At 47.1% G+C, this 24,807-nt stretch overlaps 2 protein-coding genes across 2 annotated transcripts in view; both read left to right on the top strand.

Annotated features, from left to right (window-relative positions):
* Positions 1–393: 393 nt before the first annotated feature.
* Positions 394–849, top strand: LOC142767788 (uncharacterized). Its single transcript, XM_075870030.1, has one exon. The coding sequence runs from the start codon at positions 394–396 to the stop codon at positions 847–849; it is 456 nt and encodes a 151-aa protein (XP_075726145.1).
* Positions 850–1,797: 948 nt separating this feature from the next.
* LOC119185560 (japanin-like-RA1) overlaps positions 1,798–24,807 on the top strand; it is a 109,990-nt gene continuing 86,980 nt past the window's right edge. Inside the window, exons 1-3 of the mRNA XM_075870029.1 lie at positions 1,798–1,873; positions 5,638–5,673; positions 23,855–23,959. Of these exons, the coding sequence (XP_075726144.1) occupies positions 1,798–1,873; positions 5,638–5,673; positions 23,855–23,959 (217 nt within the window). The remainder of the gene's footprint in view (positions 1,874–5,637; positions 5,674–23,854; positions 23,960–24,807) is intronic.

The following is a 24,807-nucleotide window of genomic DNA, read 5'->3' as shown; positions in this document are numbered from 1 at the left end:
CTCGGAGAAGACGAAGAAGTTGTGCCGCAGCTGCTCCACGTGTTCGGGCAAGGCGAAGGAAGAAGACGCCAGCAAGAACAACAGCGTCTATGGACGTGCATTCCAGAGCAGGGATAAATGAAAAAAAAATGCGGAAAACCAAATGCTTAACGTCTTCCTACAAGTGGTGACCGGAACTTCGAGTGGCAACGTGCATCTACTTGTTATTATGTCAATGCACCGAGCGTCACTGGCAACTCTGATTCTTGCTGGCTGCATGCCATGGCCACTGCTCTTCTTCGGCCGCTCTCTTCCTGTACTATTCGTTAGCTCAGACTCTTCGGTGAACACGTTGATGGCCTTCAGCCCCGTTCACTTCGGCTGACCATAGACAAACCACTCAACAGCGACACAATGTTAAATCTCAAGGTACCTGACCGTGTCGTCGCTACTCTCAGGCTCCTGGAGTTTTGGCAGGCGGACTCTGAACACTGCTTTCTAAGCGTCGAGCCACTCTTCCTACGATACCAATTAAAGTTGGAAGCAGTGAGGTACGACCATGTCGTCGGCGCTTTACCACCTGCTGTCATCGCCATCGTCAGAGACATTATGCGTGCTCCACCTCCTGACAACTCCTACGACACCCGTAAAGAGAAGCTCATACGCCGGACAACTGAGTCTAATCAAAGTGGGCAGCAGCAGCTGCGGACCTCTGAAGAACTCGGTGACCAAACACCCATGGAGTTTGTGCGTCGCATGCGAGACGTGATTGAGGACCACTCTGCTGCATTTGACACATCCTTCCTACGCAAACTCTTTATACAGCGACTGCCACAGCAGGTGCAGATGATTTTGAAGTTATCGTCTTGAGGAACCCTCGACTCACTCGCGTGGCTGGCCGACAAGAATATAAATATCGGTGCTTTGTCCATATTTGCAATCGAGAGACCACGTGAATCTACCCCCTCTTTGCCGGTCCGTGATGACCACTTGGACCACCTTCTTCAAACTAACGAGGAGTTCAACTGCAAGGTAGATCAGTTGGCCAATGAACTGAGCATGCTCAAGATAGACCATCATCGTAACGCGTCACGACATCCGCGCCAAAACCGCAAAAGGTCGCCAAGTCAGCCTCTCAGCATCTGCTGGTACCACCACCGATACGGAGATCGAGCCCATCATTGCAAACAGCCATGCTAGTTTGCAGGAACACACGGGCCATGCAGTGACTGTGGCCAGTTTTGCAGGCCCGACTTACAGCCGCTTATTCCACGTCATGAACCATTTCACCAAAGTCCGCTACCTCATCGATACAGGTGCTGGAGTCTGTGTTACTCCTCCTACGTTGGAGGACCACCGACGACGCCAGACCTCACCATCTGTCACCATGGTCATGGTTGGAACATGCGGACCTACGGACCTGTTACACTTGGCATCGGCCTGAGACGCATGTTTCGGTGGATCTTCTTAATCGCCGACATGCGTGTACCCATCATCGGTATGGATGTCCTTTCACAATTGAAGCTTGTAGTGGACCTACAACAGAGCGGTCGCGTGCATTCTGAGACCCTCTTCACAGTTTAAGGCGTGACATCAAGTTTGCCACCCTTGCTTCTCGTGCAAGATCATGCCAAAGTCTCCCCTCCATGGGATACGCTTCTGGAAGAACTTTTCGACCTCTTTTGTGCTCCATCTCTTGAATACACGATATACCACAATTTCACTCATCGCATAGTGAAAGTAGGAGCGCCGGTGTTGGCACGTGCTCATCGTCTCACTCCTGATCGCTACAAGAGTGCACGCCGAGAATTCGAGCACATGCTTGAACTCGGATACGTCAGCCCCTCTTCCGGTGCCCGATCGTCACCTCTACACATAGTTCCCAAGCCCTCAGGTGACAGGAAACCATGTGGTGACTACAGCGCCCTAGACAAAGTGGCGGTACCGGACTGCTATTCGATACCACATATCCGAGACTTCACGACATTGCGGTGTTCCACTGTATTCAGCAAAGTCTACTTAGTAAAGGCACATCACCAAATACCTGCCGAGCCCCCCGACGGACCGAATACTGCCGTAATAACAGCTTTTGACATGTTTGAGTACATGCGTACGCCTTTCGGCCTACGAAACGCCGCGAAAACCTTTCAGTGGTTCATGCACCAGGTGCTTCGTCGTGTGACCTGCTGCTTCGCGTACATCAACGACATTTTTTTTCAGCACAACTGCAGAATATCACGAACTTTACCTGCGTCCGGTTTTAACACGACTCCGCAAATATGGACTAGTCGTCAATGGACCAAGGAGTGAGTTCGGCGTTTCCTCACTAGACTTCTTTGGCCATCGCATGGATTCTCATGGTATCTCTCCACCAGCCGCGCGTATCGAGGCTATAGTGTATTTTCCCTGACCAACAACTACGAAGTAACTACGTGAATTCCTCGGGCTTGCCAACTATTACCGGTGGTTTATTCCTCATTGCACCACCATCACGCAACCACTCTATGCACTTCTATCCGGTCAAACAAAGCCCAATGCTTCAATCTTCTGGATGGGCAGTTCAGAGACAGCTTTCAGTTTCATCAAGGAAACTCTGGGTAACGCAACGCCCCTCGCGCATCTAAAAAGCGGCGCCATGACGTCACTCACAGTAGACGCTTCGAAAGTCACCATAGGAGCAGTCTTGCAACAGTTGGTCGACGGAGTTTGGCAGCCGGTCGGTTTCTTCTCACGGAAACTCACAGACCGAGCATCGTTAAACCACATTCAGTCGTGAACTGATCGTAGCCTATTTGGCTGTGAAGCACTTTCGAAACTTCCTAGAAGGTAGGCAGTTCAATATGCTCACCGACCACAAGCCGCTTACGCGTCAATCGACCGCTACCAACTCTGCTCACACCCAACGTGAGATCCGCCAGACTGCCTGCATATCGGAGTTCGCGAGTGACATTCGGCACATCATGCAGTGGCAAAGACAGCCCCGTTGCTGACATACTTTCTCAGAGTAGAAATCAGCGCAACTATGGATCAGCGCCCACCAGTTGATTTGAAGCCATGGCTACTGCAGAACAGGACGACAGAGAAATTCAGGTGTTGCGATATCGAGTTCAAGAGAACTTCCTCAAGCTCGAAGATGTGCAACTTCCAGTCTTTGAGATTTCTCTCGTTTTCTATATATCTACAGGTTGTCTACGCCCTTACGTTCAAGCACCGTTTCGCCGCATAGATTTCGAAGCTTTGCATTTCTTGTCGCACCCTGGTATACGCGCAACTCAGCACCTCATCACAGGGTGATATCTATTGCCTCGAATACACATCGACGTCCAGCGCTGGACACGAGCCTCAAGATCCAGCTAACAAAAGTCCAGTGCAAGACGGTCAGCCCGCATGGCACCTTCATGCCTCCTGACTCTCGGTTTAGTCATTGCGCATTGACCTCGTAAGCCCTATGCCCCCGTCGAAAACAGCCGGTATATGTTAACCTGTTCAAACTGGTTTACGCGGTTGCCTGGTGTACAGACGCGTCCTGCTTCCCAGCTGAGCTCGTATTTGACAGTACCCTAAGGACAGTTCTAGATGCAAAGCATTTCTTAGCGAAACCTCGGCGACATTGAGCGGATTTATCTATCTATCTAGCCGCCTACAACTTTTAGCTCTCCTAGCCGTTTCGATAAGGGTATTTCATTTCATTTCATTTATTTACTCTCAAGGCCGAAGCATTCCAGAGAGGAGCAGGTATACATCGTACAGAAAATCAGGAAATACAGCAAATCAAAATTATATGCGCACAATGGCGGTCTGAAAACCATAAAAGAAAAGAAAGACTGCGTGATTTGAAGAAGAGGCAGGGTGGTTGTAACAACAATTTTCAACATGGTTGCGTCTTTGAATGACACGCGCACACAAAAAAACTAACAAGAGAAAACACAGCGTCACTTAAGTGGCGAATTTACGCGAAATGGTTAGAGAGGGCGTTTTTAAACAAAGTGAGGTCAGTGATAGCAGCGATAGGGGCGGGAAGGTGGTTCCACTCATTTGCAGTTTTTGGGATGAATGATTTAAAATATAAATTCGTGCGGGCGCTAGGAACGCCCACTTTAAACTGATGATCGTTGCGTGAGGAAACGTACGATGGGGGCTGGAAAAGAGTGTTGCTAAAAGACGGAATACAATGAAAGATCTTATGGAACAGGCAAAGGCGAGATATTTTACGCCGCAGTGAGAGAGTGGGTAAGTGAAGATTGGCTTTCATCGAGGTAACACTGGACGTGCGATGGTAGTTTCACATGACAAAACGTGCCGAGCGATTTTAACCGCCTCGAGGCTGTCAGCGAGGTAAACACAGCCAGGAAGTTGGCCTTTTTTCTGACTGATCGATAAATGATAGTGGCCGCCCGGTCGCTAGAAATTAAACCTCCAATGACTTGCAGGTTTTGGTGGCTTTGGTTAGAGTGCGGAGTGACACTTGGAGGCACGCAAGCACTTGGGGAGGGAGCCATTTGCTCGTCGGCTATTGGGACTAGAAGGGGAGAGGAGATGGTGTTCATTCTAGTAACAATGACGACGTGGGTGTTTCTTGCAGGAAACCACGGCCGTGGCAGGAGAGATGAGAGATACGGTTTTATCATTACATTCGCTCGGAATCTGGATGATGGTAGCAGTGTCACAACAGCTGTTTCCCTGAGGCCGGGGTTTGTATTTGGAGCGCGCAGACTTCCGTGGTTCCTGCTGTTGCTGTGTGGGCACCGATGGTGATGCCGAGGTTGCCTGAGCGGCTTTCTTGGTTTGCCTTCATGCGGTGGCTTCTATGTTGTGAAATCTGTAGCCCTTAAAATGCCTGCGCGCAAAAGTGCGTGGAGATACTATGAAGAAAAGGACGGGAGTGCAAAAAACTAGCGACCTCCTCAGCTGAAAACTCACTCGGTTCTAGCCGCAGCCTCTTTGTTCCCCTTTATGCCACAGTGAGCAGGTATCCGCTGAAAGGATTCGTCATAATTTTATTTCATAGCATTACCAAAAAACTCTGCAGTTTCTGTCGACAAAGTGTGATATGAAATTTTTCTAGTGAAGCCATAGACTGTTTGAAAAAGAGTTTTAGACAGTCTATTGACGGTCTGCAGCAGTATTCAAAAGGGCGCAATCTTCACCCCTTCGATGGACATAGTTATTACTTCCTCACTCATCCTACGTCGGTTTACTGATCAGCAGTGAAATAAAGAGCATTACGTGTCGCGTTTAATACTCAGAGAAACATTAGAAGTGATTATGCCAGGCTAGCCACCACCGCTACGAGTGATGTTGGGTGACACTCCCGGGGATAGAGCACAAAAAAAAAACAACCTAGAAAATTAAAACAGACGCAGGACTGTCTTGCATCGTAGCTTCAATAGAGGAGCATCGAACACGCAATTCCTAGGCTGTGAATCGTGATCTCAGTGCTAAAAGGGTTAGTCGCTAACCAAGTGATTTGCTTTCACTTAACAATTTTTACTCTGCAGTTTCTAAACCATAAATATACGCCATGTGTTTTCACTCGCCTAATAGTCTTTCTATTTTCCTACACAAGATTACAGCCTTGTGTCTCAGGCAAACACGAATGATAAAATATGACCAGCTAATTCATGATCGCAGTATTTATTATGCTGTTTGTCATTACAGCTTCTCAAGGAACGGTCTTGGAGTCCTTTTGTCCAGGTGAGCTTCCTAGCAATGTTTTACCCACTTACAAGAAGCTAAAATCAAGCCTCTTCAAGTAATCTCGATTGAGGTAGCTACAAAAAAGTGCAGGTTTTCTATTAGTCGATGTGCTGAAGGTTAATGTTCGCTTAGCAACGGTAATAAAATACGTGGACTATTCTTGCGTCATAGGCCCCTTATAAAACGAAACTGAAATGTGCCATCACAGTGGTAGTTGAGCGCTAAATGTACATTAATAAATAGTGGCGCCAAACCACAAGATTCAGGCAACTAGAAGAATAGGATTGGTGTGGAGCACATTCAGCAAGCATTCCCAAATCAATAATAGTAGATCGGCATTATCTCTCAAGATGAAGGTAGATAACAGCTGCCTCTTCCTGATACATACCAGCGGAACAAAAACCTACATACCAGTGGAACAAAAGGAAATTATAGGTGTAACCCTATTCAGCAATAAGAAATTAGAGTGTTTCAAGGAACAAAGGGGTGTTAAAGACATCTTAGTTCAAATCAAGAAGAAATAATCATGGGCAGGGCATGTAACAAGAAGGCAAGATAACCGATAGGGTACATAACAGCGCGAAAACGTAAAAAAAACTTCAACCATCTCCCACTAAAGAGAACCATTTGAAGGTGCGAAGCAGCGGGCGCTTACGCTTACACTGGCGACAACGTTGACGCTGGCGCTTATAAAGCGATAGCCGATTAAGACGCCCTTGACTGAATTTTGAACGCGCGATCTAGTATCTACATATGCGTGGTGGCCAGTGAGTGGTTTTTCAGCGCGAGCAGTTGGTTTTTCACTAAAATAGGCTGCCTGTGTCAGTTTGGCAATGTAAAAAAGGGGAAGGGGAGAGAAATTATTGGGGTGTCTTCCTGGGCCAGCACGAGACGTGAGCACGCGGCACGAAACGTGAGCATGCGCAGTGTTGATGCACGGAAGCACAGCGTTATACAGGCTAGTCAAATAGCTGCTTGGCATCAAAACGACAAATTCTTGAAAACATGCGGAAAGGAGCGACAGGGCAGGCGCTAAAAAGGTTAGCACCGACCTTCCTGCTCTATCCTACATCTTTTCTAGAGTCTGTTTTTTTATTTGCGCTCATAAGTACCTCATTGATGTTAACTAACACGACAAACAAGTCTTTCTCATGTGAGATAACCACTGGTCGTGGAGGCTCAAAGACTGGATTCAAAAAGAATGCAAGCGAGTGAAGGGGAGAAAGAAAGTTATATGGGCATATAAAAGCAGGATGTTTGTGGGTGTAAATGGTTGCAGCAAGCTTAGGATCGAGTCGACTGTCGGAACGTGGGAGAGGCCTTTGTCCCCCAGTGGGCGTAGACAGGCTGATCATGAAAATGATGATGGTGATGATGATGATGTATATTGATATGTGATATCCTGCGTCCGTTCTACTGGTTTTTGACAGTGGTGGCGCTAAATGACGTGGATGCACCCGCATTGACGTCTAAATGACACTCCAGCATGCCTTGTTGTTCCCACGGCCTAGTGCGTGCAAGCGGGGTCGATGAAGGTGGTGGAAGCAGACATCAAACAAGCAGACCATATGCGTTGCTCGATGGGTGCGTTCGATAACGTTTCTCATCGTATGACTTGCAGTAAAATGCTAATTATGCAGCGAGAGAACTCCGCGCTCTATTTGAAGGAGCGTGAAGGGACACAAAAGGTGGCCTTGCTCTGCTGCTTCTTATTCTGCGCTCAGCCACTCTGTCCTCAGACAAGCCACTGTATGAAAGGTGCTGAGTCAGACACGAAGTCTGAGCGCGTCTCAGCAATGAATATATACGGCTACAACCTAAGAATAAATGTAAGCTCAGCCCACAGAAGTTGCCGTCCCACCCAGACAGAATTCTCTTATATAGTTCACCAAAGTGAAGTCTGCCATTTACGTGACGTCAGGGAGATCTCGCGAGTTTCAGTCATATCCCTTGCCCGTACAAACTCGTGATAATTTCGCTACTTTTCGGTTGAATTATTTCACTTCTCGGCGAATTTCACCAAAACTTCTGACTTGGTTGCTCTGCGAAACGTAACAATTTAGCAAGGAACGACGAAATTTTAATTTACAATATGCATTATTTGCACTACCCTCAAAAATGCGTTTATGGTTAGAACAGAAATCACCATCATTGTTCTTTTTCACAGATGAGTCACAGGCGTGCTGCAATGCTGCGTGTGGAGCGTGTATTTATCCTTAAGTTGCAGCTGACTATAGTCTCAGATGTGGTGCTGATATTTGAAAAGGCTCCAGAAAATCCGAAACCACTGGAGCAGAGGGCACAGGATTTTGCGCTTCAATTGTTTTTCTGTGCTGTTCAAATTGGTTCCAAGTCTCGTAATTGGGCCTTCTAATTGAAGCATGATGTCTCGTCCACTCATGATGGTTCTCCGGTTGTGGTTCTTTGCTACTGACGCAAAGGTGGCGCATTGAACCACAGCTTTGCTGGTTGCAATTTGAGTAAGGTGAAACGCTACATGCCGTATACTGCGCGATGACACTGCGCGATCTCAGTGCACGTTAAAAATTGCCAGATAGTTAAATTTTTCTGCAGCCCTCCACTATGGCATGCCTCATAATTATATCGTATTATGGGACGTAAAAGACCACATTTTATCATAACTTATGCTGAATCAGCATAATTTCAACTATGAACTTGAATATTCCTATAAACAGGGCAGGTCGAAGAATATCCGAAGCTCAAAGTTTTTGTCGTGTTTCGTTACGGCATCGCACATGTTTATTTCGTTATTCTAAGATAAAAACTCAGATATTATAATATTTCTGTCGAGAAGTTTTCGCACTCATTTCGCGGATTTCTGTAGAGACCTGTTAGTTGTTGTTTGGATCTTTGAAAGAGTACGTTTTATTGCTTCACGAGCTCGGTAGATAACTGTATGAACACCACCCGGGACTCTGGAAAATGGACAGCTCAGTGGGCCTCGGCACCAACGCAAATCTAAAAAATAGATATTGAATTGGCAACTATACCATGCTGCACAATGATAAGACGCTGCACCCAATCAAATACTGGAAATTGTGGTGTTTAGAGCCATTGGTACCAAGTAGTGGTGGGTGGCATGATATAATACTTAACGCCTTTGTTACCCGAGAGTTTTGAAACTCCTAAACTACTGGTATATTGACTGAAGAAGCACGCTCGGCCTTTTACACGTAGGTTCTCGATTTACATCGAGTCGATAGTCGATCGAGTCAAGAATCGCCTCACCCACTATTGCAGGATTAGTGTGAGGCCACAATAAAATATTAATTAAAAAATGATGGATTATGCAATACTCCGCAGAAGCCATGTGCCACACAGCGATTATACTTGAAAACAGTGAAAAAGACGTCGAGTATATTGTAAAAGATCATTGTTTTTCTATTGCACAAAGTTTAGCGTTAGGTTATAATCAGTATTTAACACTCTAGGCTTATAACTGGATCGACTGTATCAGAATTGCGTTGTGGCCATTGTAAGCTACGTTTTGCATGTTTATTCATTGATCATTCGTTTGTTTATTCACTGCGCCCAACAATTTTACTATACCAGGAGCTTAAGAAGAACGTTATTTTTTCACGCATACAACTGCACTGCAACAGCAGTATGGAATTTCCTTGCAGGACCATCGCGTGCAATGCCGGGGCAAAGTATTCGGACACTCAATCGTACTCGACAAAATAATTTATTAAATAATATAAGAACTGGTGGTATAAAAATAAGCCGGCAATAGATGCCCCGAGACATAAACGCCAACAAGCTGGAAATGTTTTCAATTCGGAGCAGGTAGTTTTATTACTATGAGCCTTGCACTCTCCCGAGTTAGGGAATACCTTAATACGATCGCGATCAAATTGAGCTTTAATTGCTTTTGTCGTAAAGCCTAATGTAAGTACAGTATACGTTACTAAAGAAAAAAATTCAGGGAATTCGCGGTGAAGTGCATCATGCAAGCACATCACCTTGCCGAACAGCTGTACATTAAAGTCATCTTCATTTACATAACCAGTGTGTGCTTTGTCATGATAAAATGGTTTTCAACCCACTTCTCCTTTCCACCTAATATGGTGGGCTACAAGCACTCGTTACTTCACTTATCTATGTCTGTGACATCGCAACGGTGGCTGGTGGTGTCCCTCCAGTCGCATTTATTGTAGATGCTTGGCCAGTATTCGTGATGACAAGATACCCGATGCTGTTGGAAGTGAAATTATTTCATGCACGCCAGCTGCGAGGTAGCCATCATCGCCCTGTCACTATTGTCCGCACAAGAAACAAAAAAAGCAACAACTCCAAGACACCCTCATTAAGATGCTCATCGCTCGAGATTAAACTCGGCCAAACATATTAGCAGCAAGACGAACTTTTTCAACAAACACCTGAATTTTTTTCATTTTTCCCGATTCTACTTGGGGGGAGGGGAGTCCTCATCTCCTTCACATCTTTTCCCGCTAAATTTCAATTAGCTCTGTCCTGTTCATTTTTCTTTTTGTCCTGTTCATTTTTCAGTTAGCGCAAGCTACTACCCTCATCATCGATCGACTCGGCCTACGTGCTATTATTGCGGCTATCGTGGTCACATTGCACGCTTTTGCCGCAAGCGCCAGCAAGACGAGCGCCGAGGGTACGACATACGCGAACGGGACTATACCGCAGGAGCCTTGTACCAGGGTCGCCGTTATTCGTCACCGCCGCGTCGATCTCCATCTCCGCCAGCATCGGGTGAACTGCGCAGTAGTCACCGATCAACCCGACGCCGTTCACCGTCGCCTTACCGTCGCTCTTCTTCCCCTCTTCAGCCCGCTACCCTTACTTCTGATCGGCGTCCGGAAAACTAAGCGATACAGTTTTTGGAGGACAAACTGCATTCCAACACAAGACTCCAATTCCTCCTGCGCGCCCCTACAATATGATTGCGGTCACAGTTGAGGGAGTGGACGTTGATGCTTTGGTGGACACTGGGGCTGCGTTTTCTGTTATTCGTGCTGATTTGTGTGCCCGTCTTCGAAAAGTCACGACGCCTTATGATGGACCGACACTGGCTACAGCCCAGGGAACAATGATTCGCCCTTCCGCTCTTTGTACTGCCCGTGTACTAATCGACGAAATTCTTCATCATATAGAATTTGCTGTGCTATCCCCGTGCTCCCATGAACTCATTTTAGGCTGGGACTTTCTTTCCTCTGCCTCTGCGGCTATTTGCTGTGCACAACGTGTCGTCCATCTTACTGACACGGACCACTTGCTCAACGACGAAACCTACAGGCCACTTCGGCTCATCGCTGCAGTAGACATCGAGTTACCGCCAAACGAACATCAATTAGTGACAGTTTTGTCCAACGACGTCGACTCTGGTGACATTTTGGTCACTCCGTCACCGTATTGCCTTAATAAAGGCATGGTTCTGGCATCAGGGGTGGCTCGCTTCAACAATGAATCAACTGTCCTCGCTGCTACCAACACCACACAAGATAAAATTTTACTACCACGGGGCACTACTGTCGCCTGCGTTGCCAATCTGCAGCCTGTTTGCGTTGTGCCTCTTACCCCTGTCTCCTCTAAAGGCCATCCTGCAGATCATGCTGCTTCCTCGGCCTTTACAGCAGCCATCAACAAAGACTTGAATGACTCACAGAAGCAGCAGCTGCTTGATTTGTTGGAAAAGCATGCAAACTCCTTTGACGTTCAGTCATCCACCCTGGGCCAGACATCTGCTACAGCACATCGTATTCAGACCGACGGAACATCCATTGTGCACCGCCATCCGTACCGCGTCTCTCTAGCTGAACGAAAAGTTATTGAAGAAAACGTAGACGATATGCTCCAACGGGAGATAATCCGACCCTCAACCAGTCCTTGGTCGTCGCCCATCGTTCTGGTACGTAAAAAAGACGGTTCCGTACGATTTTGCGTCGATTACCGAGCACTCAATAAGATCACTAGAAAGGACGTATACCCCATGCCACGCATCGATGACGCCCTAGATTCCTTACAGGGTGCTGAATACTTTTCGAGCCTCGACTTGCGTTCAGGCTATTGGCAAATCCCCATGCACGAAGATGATAAAGAAAAAACGGCGTTTGCAACCCCGGACGGCCTATACGAATTCAATGTTATGCCGTTCGGTCTATGCAATGCGCCCGCAACTTTTGAGCGCATGATTGACACCGTGCTGCGTGGCCTGAAATGGAAGACTTGCCTATGTTACCTCGATGACATTGTTGTCTTTTCATCGACGTTTTCTCAACATCTGCAACGCTTGGACGAGGTCCTGACTTGTCTTGCGGGCGCTGGTCTTCAAATTAACACCAAAAAGTGCCATTTCGCCAGCAGATCTATCAAGGTACTCGGTCATATTGTGAGCAAGGACGGCATTCGCCCAGACCCTGATAAAACTGCGGCAGTGCTCCGCTTCCCTCGCCCTGACAAACCAAAAGATTTGCGAAGTTTCCTTGGTCTCGCCTCTTACTTTCGGCGATTCATACAAAACTTTGCCTCCATAGCCGCACCACTTCATAAGCTACTTGCTTCCGGTATGTCCTTTCAGTGGTCTCAGGAATGTGAATCAGCTTTCGACAGGTTGAAGAGTGCCCTCACGACCGACCCTGTACTTGCTCATTTTCACGATGATGCACCGACCTTCCTGCACACAGACGCTAGCGGCCGCGGTTTAGGAGCCGTGCTCCTGCAACGCGACAACTCTTCGCGAGAGCGAGTCGTTGCATACGCCAGCCGCGTCCTCTCCGCAGCCGAGAGGAACTACACGATCACCGAGCAGGAGTGCCTCGCCATCGTTTGGTCAGTACAGAAATTTCGTCCATACCTGCATGGCCGCCATTTCACCATTGTGACCGATCACCATGCTTTATGTTGGCTTTCGACACTCAAGAACTTGTCGGGACGCCTCGGACGCTGGATTCTACGCCTCCAAGAATATGATTTTGAGATCGTGTACAAGTGTGGCAGGAAGCATAGTGACGCCGACGCTCTTTCTCGCTGCCCACTACCAGCGACTCCACTCGGGGTTTCCGCCGTCAATTTGCACAACACGCCCTCGGAGTCCACGTCTACGGCGGTTTCCTCTCTCGCCTCTATGGACCAGCTGCCTTCGGACGACCCGCACGATTTTCCTTCTCGACAGTTGGCTGACCCATACTGTCGACGTATTACACACTACCTCACTGGCAGTTCCCGTCCACCTAATGCAAGGCTCCGTCGCCAACTCTCGCAATTTAAGCTGGACAACTCGGTGCTGTACCGCAAAATTTACCATCCTGACGGTCAGCGCTGGGTTCCCGTTCTACCCCGATCGCTTCGGTCCGAAGTCCTCAGGGCACTTCATGACCATCCGACTGCTGGTCACCTTGGTTACCATAAAACCTACGATCGCATTCGAAGTCGGTTTTATTGGCCAGGCATTACCACTAGCGTAGCTCGGTACGTCGGGTCCTGCACTACCTGCCAATGTAGAAAACTACCAACATCTGCTCCCGCCGGTAAACTACAGCCTCTTCCATGCCCAGCCACACCATTCGAAGTTGTAGGCGTCGATCTTTATGGCCCCCTCCCAGTCAGTGCTGCTGGAAACCGGTGGATAGTAACAGCCATCGACCATTTGACGCGCTACGCCGAGACGGCATCCGTTACAACAGGTTCAGCTTCTGAGATTGCCGATTTCATTCTCCGAGCCATTATACTACGTCATGGTGCTCCACGTGTGTTGCTCAGTGACCGTGGAAGGGCCTTTCTTTCACAACTAGTGAACGAACTTCTTCAGGCCTCCGGCACAACTCACAAGATTGCCTCTAGTTATCATCCCCAGACTAACGGCCTCGCTGAGCGATTCCACCGCACTCTTGCCGACATGATCGCCACCTATATTCAACCAGACCACAAAAACTGGGACGTTGTTCTACCATTCGTCACTTTCGCCTACAATACGGCCATTCAGCGAACAACCGGCTACTCGCCATTTTACCTAGTTTATGGACGCTCCCCTACTTCTTTCCTGGACGTCTCCTTCTTTACCTGCCAAGCGAATTCGTCTCCATCCTCTTCAGAGGAATACGTTTCACGACTCGCACAGTGCCGCCAACGAGCTCGTATAAACACTGAAGCCCGCCAGGAAGACAGAAAGCTAGTTTATGATGAATCGCATCGTGATGTATCCTTCCAACCTGGAGACGAAGTGCTGCTTTTGACGCCTGTTCGCACACCTGGTTTGTGCGACAAACTTCAGCCTCGGTTTATTGGGCCGTACACAGTTCTTGAAGAGACTTCACCAGTGAATTATCGCGTGACGCCACTTGTAGCCCCAGCAGATCGCCGTTATCGAACTACAGAGGTCGTCCATATCTCCCGTATGAAGCCCTTCATGCGACGTTCTTTGTCCCCTTGACTTGCCGCGGCCAGGCTGGCCGCTTTCACGTGGGGGGAATTGATGTGGGCATTTAGTATACGCATCCTCTTCACCGGTACATTATCATCATTATCATGTGTGGCTCATGCATCCCCATCGTTGTCGCATAGCATCATCATCTTGGCTCATTCATCGTAGCTGTCGGCTGCCGGTTCCTCGGGCCTAATAAAAGGTAATCCAAACCAAGACTTCATAATATTCTTTAACCCTTAACTGGCGTGGTTTATTCTACAAGTGGTGCCAAATACCCGACGGGAGTTCTCGCCAGGAGCCTCCTACTGGAAGACAACCTTTCGGAAAGCAAGCGGAGGACTTTGCCGAACGCTGCTGGTGAAAGATAAGACGACACGTTTACCTGTGCAACAGAAAGCCAGGCAGGGACTGTGGTTCCTAACAGCCCACCAACGCAAGTGAACGCCAGTTCTAGAAGGTGAGCAACAAAAATCACGTGAGAGAAACAATGAGCCGCCTAAAAGAAAAGCGCACGTCGCGTCGACAAATGAATACGCACCTCATCAACGAAGCTAGGAGCGTTTTAGAAAGCGACAACATCGGTTCCATAGCGTCCCTTGTCGAACGACTGGAAGCGAACAATGCAGAATTAGACAAGTTTTATGAGGTTATAGAAGAGTACGTCAACGATGATGAATTCCCTGTGCAATTGGAAGCGGTCGTGAGGTATCAAGGTCCTCTCAGAGGAACGCTCGGAGAAATTAAGGCTAGACAGGCGATCTGCAACTTAATTGGTCTCCGTTCATCTCCGTGTCCCCGATAGCAACGCCTATTCTTCCGCAGCGGGATGAGACGCGTGCCCAACGATCTATAAGGCTACCAGCGCTTCAGCTGCAAGCATTCTCTGGAGAAAGTTGTAAGTGGCCTGGATTCTGGGAACAATTTAAGGCATCGGTTCACCAGAGTGAAGGGCTCACGAAGGGAGAGAAGTTTTATTACTTAAGAAACCCACTGAATGGTATAGTGGCAACCGCGATTGAAGGCCTTAAAGCGACTGAAGAGTGTTAAGATGATCCTCAAAAGCCGTTTTCGGGACTAGCGCCTCAGAGTTCCGGAGCACCTGCGACGCTTACGAGAACTACCAAACATCACACGCTCCAAAGACGTCCTGGGTTTAAGGACCTTGCACAATTTCGTTCAGTGTCTCATACGTGGACTGAAAGGTCTCAACGTTAGTTCTTCTATATACTTACGCGACTATGATGACCGACTTATCACTCAGAGCTTTGCCGACAAACATCGTTGTTGAATACCACCGGTATATGCCCAGGAGTACATCATCTTGTAACGAGGCACGTGAAAGCAGCCGGGGCATTTGCGCAGACGATGACTTGCAAGATCTACTCAAGTATCTTCAAGAAGACGTAGAACGTCGTGAGCAAATTAGAAGCAAAGAAAATATAGAAAACAGATACGTCCGACATTGCGTGAAAAATGCTCCCTCGTTTCAGCCACCGCGAGCAGCAGCTCTATGCGCGTCCCTGAAGATAAACTACAAGGTGTGCATTTTTTGCAGTTCATGGAACCACATTACTGGAAAGTGTACTGGCAATATAAGCAGGGAGTCAAAGCTGAAGAAGCTCACGGCCGAAAAGCGCTGTTTTCGTTACACCATGGAAGGCGACCACGCAAAAACCTGCCGTGAAAAAAAAAACAATGCGGAAAATGCAAAAGAAGACAATTCTCTCCAATGTGTGACCCGACATGGAAGCCTAAGAATGCTGAACTTACAAGCAATCCAAGCACCGTCACAACGAACAGCCTTCATAAGAGTTCCAACACAAGTATAGGCACAAAAGTTTTGCTGCAAACATTTTCATTGTGGTTTATAGGGCACACCAAGTGCACCTACATTCGTGGCATAGCAGACAGGGGCAGCCAACACAAATTTATGCGTGAAGATGCTTCGAAGACTCTCGGCTTGAAAGAGCTGGGTGAAATTGGCCGGAGTCTCAACAACTTTGGACAGACTGGGCCCCTTTCAAGGCTGCACCGCGTCGTTGAACTTCGTCTGCGTAGTCAGTACGACAATCTAGAGCACTTCATCCAGGCTATCGAATTTCCATTCATTTGCAACGACGTATTTCAGGTACCAGTGAACCATGAATTCATAAGGGAGATAGAAAAAAGTCTGTGCCCAATCGCTCACAGGCTATTTTCACCTGGAATGGCCGCTGTACCTGTAGTAAGTTTCTTACTTGGAGCGGATAACTTGTGGAAGTTTATGACTGCAGAGACTCTGCGTTACTCTGTTAACAGCGACTTGATCTCCCTTGGTTCTACCTTTGGATGGATGTTCGAAGGACCGCTCTTTTTCAGTACATCGGCCAACTTAGCCAGCCCAGTCAGCGTACTACGTGTGAACACTTCGAGTGAAATGACTGACAAGGTTCTATGAAAGTTCTAGGAACTTGAGAGCGTTGTAAGCCTACCAGACGATGACAGCGTAGCCAAACGCAATGCATCAGTCCAGGAGGAGTTTCAGAGAAGACTCTCATTCGTAGATGGTCGCTATGAGGTCAGTCTCCCATGAAAAGACGAAAGCACAAAACTTGACAGTAATCGAGTGGAAGCATTAAAGAGATTGTTTTCACTCGGAAAGAAAATGAAGCTAAATCGAGATTTCGCAGTGGACTATGCATCGACTATAACCAATTATATCAAGATGGGACACGCTAAATGGGCGTCCACCGAACCTGACGAAAGTTACAAGGTATCATCTAGGATTTATTATATGCCGCATCATGCCGTCGTTCGAAGTGAATCTATGACTACAAGAGCACGTGTGGTCTTCAACGTGTCAGCACATCAGCCTGATTATTCTTCACTGAATGGCTGCTTAGAAAAAGGTCCCAATCTGCTGACTGACATGGTGGCTCTTCTCATACGGTTCAGGGCGAGTCCAATCGTTTTAACGGCCAATATAAAAAAAAAACTTTCTACATATCGGCATCAGAAAAGAAGACCGAGACGCTCTGCGGCTTCTCTGGTCTAAAGACATTCCAACAACAGAGAATTCAAAACTTTAAATAGAAAAATAGAGGTTGACCAGAGTTCCCTTCGGGACCACAGCGAGTCCATTTCTTTTAAATGCCATTTTGCGACAACACCTGATGTCTGTAAAGGGCAAACTGCAGTCTACAGCCAAGAGAGTAGCTCAATATTTCTACGTAGACGATCTTCTTATCTAAGCTAGAACGGAGAGAGAAGCGCAACAAATCAACAGAGAAGCTAACTTCTTGATGAAGTCTGCAGATATAAGCCTACAGAAATAGGTGTCAAACTCGATGGCTCTACGTCAGCTGTTTTCGGAGACCGAAGAACCTGACATTTCTTCGGGCTCCGTCAAAGTGCTAGGCCTTATATGGAACCAGTCCACAGATGTTATGACAGTTGCTTTTAAGTCAGCGCTTGGATACTTGCAGACAGAAAAAAAGCCGTGCATGAGGTCTGTGTTACAGACGATATCAAGGATATTCAAGCCTATGGGGGTGATAGAACCTTTCATGATTTCAAGCTAAGATACTTTTTCAAGATCTGTTGAAAAGGAAAGTTGATTGAGATGATGAGCTACCAGAAGGTCTTGATATACAATGGAGTAACTGGTGCTCGGAATTACCACACATTCATGAGACGGCCATCAACCGTTGGGTGGATGCTTTGACAGGAGATAAAACTGCACAACTACACCTATTTTGTGATGCCAGTCATAAAGCTTATGAAGCCTGCGCTTATTTGAGATATGTTGGACTGAAAAAAGACGTCACAACGACCCTTCTCATGGCTAAATCAAGAGTCGCACTTTTACAGACAGTTAAGCTACCCAGACTCGAACTCCTTGGTGCGGTGCTTGCAATTAGACTGGCCACGTTCCTTATTAGGACCTTCAAGTCATTTCAACAGAATACAAACGTGAGCTGGACCAATTATACCGTCACCCTACATTGAACCGAGGAGCGACATCGCAATGGCAACAGTTTGTAGGCAACAGGGTGTCAGAAATTCAACGTAGCTTTGACAAAAATTGATGGTAACATTGTCCTGGGAATGATAAACCCACAGATTCTCTTACACGGGGCAGATCGTTGCAATCACTGAGCCACAACCAACAATTGTGGCAGGGTCCATCATGGTTAAAAGCGGAGGAAGAAGCATGACCGAAGAACACACTGAATGCGCCAGGTGGAGAAACAGACTTTTGCGAATCGAGCGTCGTGCAAGTTCTAAGTGTGAAGACGTTTTTTCCAATATAGGACCTGGGAAGATACTTTAGTCTTACACGAGTCCTGCGAATCATAGTTTTGGTCTTTATATTCATCGAGAGTTGTAGGAACTCGCGCCGTTGGGAGAAATTGTCGAGCATATCAGACAAGGCCATGAATAAGGCTTAAGACGATTGGATTAGGGTGACGCAATCAGAAATATACTTGCAAGAGATTAACGAGCTCGACAAGGGGCAATTGTTAAATGCACGTTGCAGTGTCAAGACACTCCATCCTTTTCTGCATGCGGAAAGGTGACTGCGTATAAGAGGCAGGCTACAACTAGCACTAGAAACTGAAAATTTGAAACATCTTGTTCTTTTGCCTACGCATCATGACTTCACTAAGCTTCTCGTCCGTAACTGTCAATGACGCATTCTTCATGGAGGTGTACAATACACGCTAACTGAAATTAGAAAAAACTTCTGGATACCCCGAGGCCGACAGTTCACGAAGAAAGTTATTGGGGGATGGAACCTATGTGCGAAGTACAGAGCCAAACCGGTGAGCGCCTCTGTGGCCCCGTTACCACAAGAAAGAGTGTCTCGTTCCGATCCTTTTCAAACTGTGAGAATGGATTTTTCTCGTCTGCTGTACGTGAAAAACGAATTTTGTTACAAACAGTTACATAGCTCTGTTCACGTGCGCGGTCACAAAAGCTATAATCTTAGAGTTGATACCGAATGTATGAGCTGACAGTTTCATGCTGACTTTTCGTAGGATCACCTGCCGCCGTCGATTGTCGGGTGTTATATTTACCAACAATGCACAAACCTTCAAGAAGACTTCGAAGCAAATCGCATCCTTATCAACTATGTTAATCAACGGCAAATTTCAAGAATACTGCTACCAAAGAAGGCTCGAATGGAAGTTCATATCAGAGAAGGCAGCGTGGTGGGGAGGCTCCTGGGAAAGAATGTTCAACACAGTGAAGTCTACTGTACGGATGATTCTTGGCCAGCAAAGGCTCACGTCTGAAGAGCTGACCACATTGGTATACGAGGTAGAAGCCGCGGTAAATTCGAGGCCCCTCACATACTCATCATCGTCGACAGAATAAATTGAAGTACTGACACCAGCTCATTTTTTTGACTGGTGAAATAGTCACTATTATTCCTTACAACCAACAAGAAGTCAACCTTTCAAGCTCGAAAGCCTCACATACAAGAAAATGGATGCATCGCGCACGGTCAACTAGACACTTTGCTAGTATCCAAGCTCAAAATTCGAACCATCTTAAAGAAGGGGAACTAGTGCTCGTCTTTGAAGATAAAACAGCGCAGCAGCTTTGGAGTACTGGAAAAATCATAGAGCTACACCAATAACAGAATGGGATCGTCAGAGCCTGTTCAGTGAAGCTAGCTAACAAATCTGTCATACGAAGAGCTGTCCAGCATCTTTACCCAATTGAGCTTTCACTGTTTTAGAAGGCTTGCACTATGCGCCTTTACAGAGGTGGAGAATGTTGATTATTTCTTTAGTGTGCAAAGCCGCGAGCCTGTGCATGGACACACAAAAAAGAAGACGAAGAACAACTGGTGCGTTCACCAGGAACACTAAGGCAGTAATTAGTCTGTGCCGCAAATATATTCTTTAACCCTTAACTGGCATGGTTTATTCTACAGCGCTATCACTTATTCATGCCTAGATTCCCGTAGCCCCACTCTCGAGAGCCCAGTCAAGAATATACAAATGCTGCAAACCAGTAATAACCCATCGCCCTTGGTTGACAATAAGTTTATTGAGAGTATTAGGCCTCACTGCCCTCATTGCGACGAGAGACGATGCACGTTATTCCACATGCTCTGGCAATGCACGGCGCTGCATAGAGTATCTCAGTATATAGGATACCTGGAAGACTGCAACCACTAGCTAGGACCGTGAGGTCCGAACTCGGGCTGCCCAGAGCACCCGCAGTTTGGAGGAGGGACATCCCCTTCCTGTCCTAACGTGAGTGTGGCTTGCAGCCAACCCGCACCCTTAGAGGCACCGGCTGCTCAGAACAATCCATGAGTGAAAATGATTTACTGACTGACTTACTCACGTACGCTCTGTGGCGTAGTGGTTAGCGCAGTGTGCTGAGAAGCGAGAGGTTGCTGGTTTGGTATCTGTCAACAGATGCTTGCCTTGTGATTTTTTTTGCAATCTAAAGTATGTATTTTCAACGTGACTCCTGTAACATATGTACGTCAGCGGAGCCATTGTGGAACCCGCCAAAAGCACTTTCATCTTAAAATATTTTGTGTAGGGTCTACCAAGACCTTAGTGACGTAATTTAAGCATGCGTACGTCGTAGATAAAGTTAACACCTTCAAATCAGAAAGAAAAAAAAATGGGCAGATCCCATATACAGCGGGAATCGATGATATGCGAAGCACAAATAAGAAAGGTTTATATGTCTCTTTAAAGTCAGCAGGACGTTACGCAGTGGAAGTAAATGATGCCGTACATCACTTCCGTGTCATGATTATTATGTTTGGATGTGTCGTGCACCTTCGTCACCTATTCACGTCACGCAACACCAAATTTGGTATATGGGGAGCTTGCGAAACAGCCACGAGTGCATCATAAAGTGCCCAATATACTCCAATCTAGCATTGAGGCGCGCATACTGGGCACAGCGACGCTGCGTTAGCAAAACACGAGCACCCTATAGTCCGACGCCAGGTGCGACCGGCACGAACTTCGTCCGTCGGCGCAGCCAGACGGCAACCAGTATGAAACACGACATGCTGCATTTCGCGCCGATGCGTTACCCAGACAACACTGCGTCTCCCTCTTTTCGGGACGGAGGGACGCCGGGCGCACTGAAACGTGCATGAGTCAAAGCAACGCAACGCGCCGCGCGCCGGCGAGTTTATGGCAGGCCCAGCGCCTGGCGTGGCAACACCGGCGTGACGCGCCCAAACGAACACCGGGGAGCACGCGCACCGTGTCACGTCTAAACGTATTGGTGCGTTCACTGCGGCGTGTATTCATGTTCTCACTGGACACGCATATCATGATTTGAGGGGCGAAGCTCTTTAAGGCGGCACCCGTTCGTCCCTCGTAGTAGTGCGTAACATGTATTACGCTTGATCTGCAAGGTGGTGCCATTGGGAGATTTCTCCTGTGGGTTGCTGAACAATAAAAAATTCGCAGCGTGCGCGTTAACTAAAAGCCGAATTCTCCTGCCTCTCCATCCCCATTAGCAGCCATGGGCACGTACATTGAGCACTGTCTGACAAGAAAGGGTTGCTACGTTGTAATCGCTGGGCGTAACCTCCTATGTTTTAGAAAGGTTTCGCGAGCGATGGGCAGCAATAGCATGATTACAGTGAACTAGTATATACCATGAACTCGAGGTGGTTAAAGGTGGGAAGTAGACACAAAGCGCAAGCCGTGAGAAAGTTTGCGTGTGCCGCCTCTCGTTTAGTCCTTGGAATATCCGCTGGATGGCGGTGCTTGTATGTGCGGAATTTATGATGGAAAGATGCGAAATGGTAGAACTTGGAGTGTTGATTAGATGGGCGAACGGACGCACAGACAGATGCATTGACGGACGAACAGATGGCTGCGCGGACGGATGGGCGCATGTACGGACGCAGAGGCGGATGCATGAACGAATGCAGGGATGGACGCATGAATGGACGTGCGGACGCACGAACAGACGCATGCACGGACGGGCGGATGGATGCATGGATGGTCACAGAGACGGACGCATGGTCGGACAGAAGCATGAACGAATGGACGGACGGATGCTTCGCTCCACTCTCCATCATTCACCCGTGAATATGCTGCCATTTTTTATTTTAGTGTCTGTCGCTTGCGTTTGTCTAGCAATCATGTCATACCACAACACTTTTGCAACATGCTATGTAAACGAAACCACCGCTAGAGTGGCAGGACAAGGAAATGTAATTCATGACATTCGTGACATACATATTATGATTTTCATGTTATGACTAGTCAAATATGTTCTTCATACAGACATATGTTATGCCATACCAAGTTTGGTATCGATATCATTATTGAAGCAGTCAGGAGAGTTAAAAGTTGTAGGCGGCTGGATAGATAGATAGATACGCTCAAAGTCGCCGAAGTCCGCTAAGAAATGCTTCGCGTTTAAAAACTTCTCCTGTCGGGAATCAAGCCTCTGGCTCTCCAGCCCGTGACAGCAAGCGCCCGATGCTCTACAAACCGATTTCTGACGATGCAGATACGTAGAACTTTAAAATGCGTCTTATATCACATGCACATGCGCTCTCACGCAGTGCTCTTCGCTGTTTGAGTGGAATTTCGCAGATGTCTGTCAGGGGTAAAAAGGTATAATGAGACAGGACACTTCCTAGCGCTGATAGAGATTGACTCTTCGGTTACACAGTTAAAGAATTGCATCCGAGATTGCGCGCCGAAAGGCGATTTTGGATGCATTGAATAAAGCGTTTCAATCAGAGCGAAGAACACAGACTACGCATTGGGGAGTCACCGACGACGTTATGTTATCGCCTGTCGCTTCGCGTTAGCGCGTGATGGCTCGTTGTTAGAGTATTGTGGCTTCCAATTGCGCCAACAGTGCTGTGCCGCCGACTACTTTGGGAGCAAGAGCAAGAACACCAATCAGCAAAACTGCTGCAGTAAGCTCTGCAATAAGGCAGTGATGTTTAAAGGCAATTGTCGCGCCTAGGTGGAGCGAGAGAGAAGCCAGTTGGATGTGGAAAGTCTGTGTGCGTTTGGGGCTCAAGCTAAGAACATCTACTTACCTTGTTGCTGAGTCACAGAGTGGTAGTGTATGCACGATCTCCGGCTCAGGTTTTCCTTGTACTCAAGAACACACACCACGCGCGCTTCGCTTCTAATTGATGACACCATAAAGACGCGTTTATTGAGTACCAGTGTTTATTATGTCTTGTTTTATGCCAAATTTGTATGACAGGAACGGTGCGTGGTGCCCACGTATGCGGTGACATGCGAAGCTGCCACAGCGGCTTAATCATTATCACGAGCATATTCGTCACAATTCAGATATGACACTATGCGTTAACAATGGCGTATCCGCGTCAAGTCATACATTAGCTCCCTAACACCAAGAGACTTTCCAAGTTCTCATTTATCACTACACAACAAGCACTGCTTTTGTGAAAATGCATTTCACTTTCCTCTTGTGCAGATTCCTAAGACAATGGTTGAAACGTTTTCTAAATACATTTCACAAGCATCTATAGACTATAGAATCTCGTGTTCTACATTTCACAGTTTTTCCACAGCCCACTATTTTGAAATTGAAGGTGACAGAGATTTCAAGAGGTGTTGTAGATAGCTGTTCCTGGTGAAGAACCAGCGCATAATTTTGTTTTGCCTTATCCACGTAAACAAAGTAGGTCAAAAGTTGATTAGTTTTTTTTTCAACACCGTTAATAAAAGTCTTTAGGGCTGTACAAATGCAAACTTTTCTTGTGAATATTCTTCTTTTTTATGTCTTTAGTTGTGAACGGCTCGGGGACGCTATGCGTGAACCGCACTTTAAACCCTGAGCTATGCAAACTTAAGGTGCCATTGGACGTTATAAAAGCCCATTCACAAAACCTAGGTAAGACATACATTATCTCACTCTTATGCTTTTTATGAAACTATAAAACCATTGCCTTCAGATTGCAATGCATGCGGTTATGTCTAGGTAGCTGCGCGCCCTCTGATATTACTCTTTGGGTAGCGTTGTGAGGCCAAAGTCATTATTAACACTAACCAATTGTTTAAATTCTCGAAACATTGAGCTGGTGTACGCCATTCAATCGCCTGAGCTCTCCGAGTACTTTTTATATCAGGGAAAGCTAGCTTCGAAGAACGTTATAACTTGTATCTGGAAGGAACCGGCACACAGTTGCCGAGTGTTTGAGTCATATAGAAAAATGTGATGAACGACAAGTGCGAACCGACTGGTAGTTCTGAAACTAGGAATTCCTGGATCACAGTTTTTAGCTATGTTGACGGGCATTTCAGCCAGGGGAAAGAATAAATTATAGATTTTAGACATTGACTAGAGTCTCATAAGCCCTCTAAGCCCAGCTTGCAATTAGGTTTCCAATCACCTTCAACGGCACATTGGTGCACTGCTTGAAACAATGAGCCTAACCATGTATCTTCGAAGGGCGACTTTAGTCACTGTCGAGACAACAAGGGGGCGTTAAGACGAGCGGACGTCTACGCATCGGCTCCGCCTTCTGCTATACCTCTTGCTGGTCTGCTGAGTGCAATCTTTCCTAATTTTTCACCAACGTTTTCGCTAAGTTTAGAGGAACACCCAGATACCACTTTTGGCCCTGGCCATCCCACTTCTCTCTCTTTCCAACCAACATTTTGCCATCACTCGCTAAGCCTCGAGTAGGCTCAACACGACTATGGACCCCTGCGCCGGCGCGTCTCGCCCCTTCGCCGTCA

This window comes from Rhipicephalus microplus, chromosome 7, assembly GCF_043290135.1.
Source record: "Rhipicephalus microplus isolate Deutch F79 chromosome 7, USDA_Rmic, whole genome shotgun sequence".
In the NCBI taxonomy this organism is placed as follows: Eukaryota; Metazoa; Arthropoda; class Arachnida; order Ixodida; family Ixodidae; genus Rhipicephalus; species Rhipicephalus microplus.
Note: the sequence above shows the minus strand (reverse complement) of the source record. Positions and strands in the feature narration are given on the sequence as shown.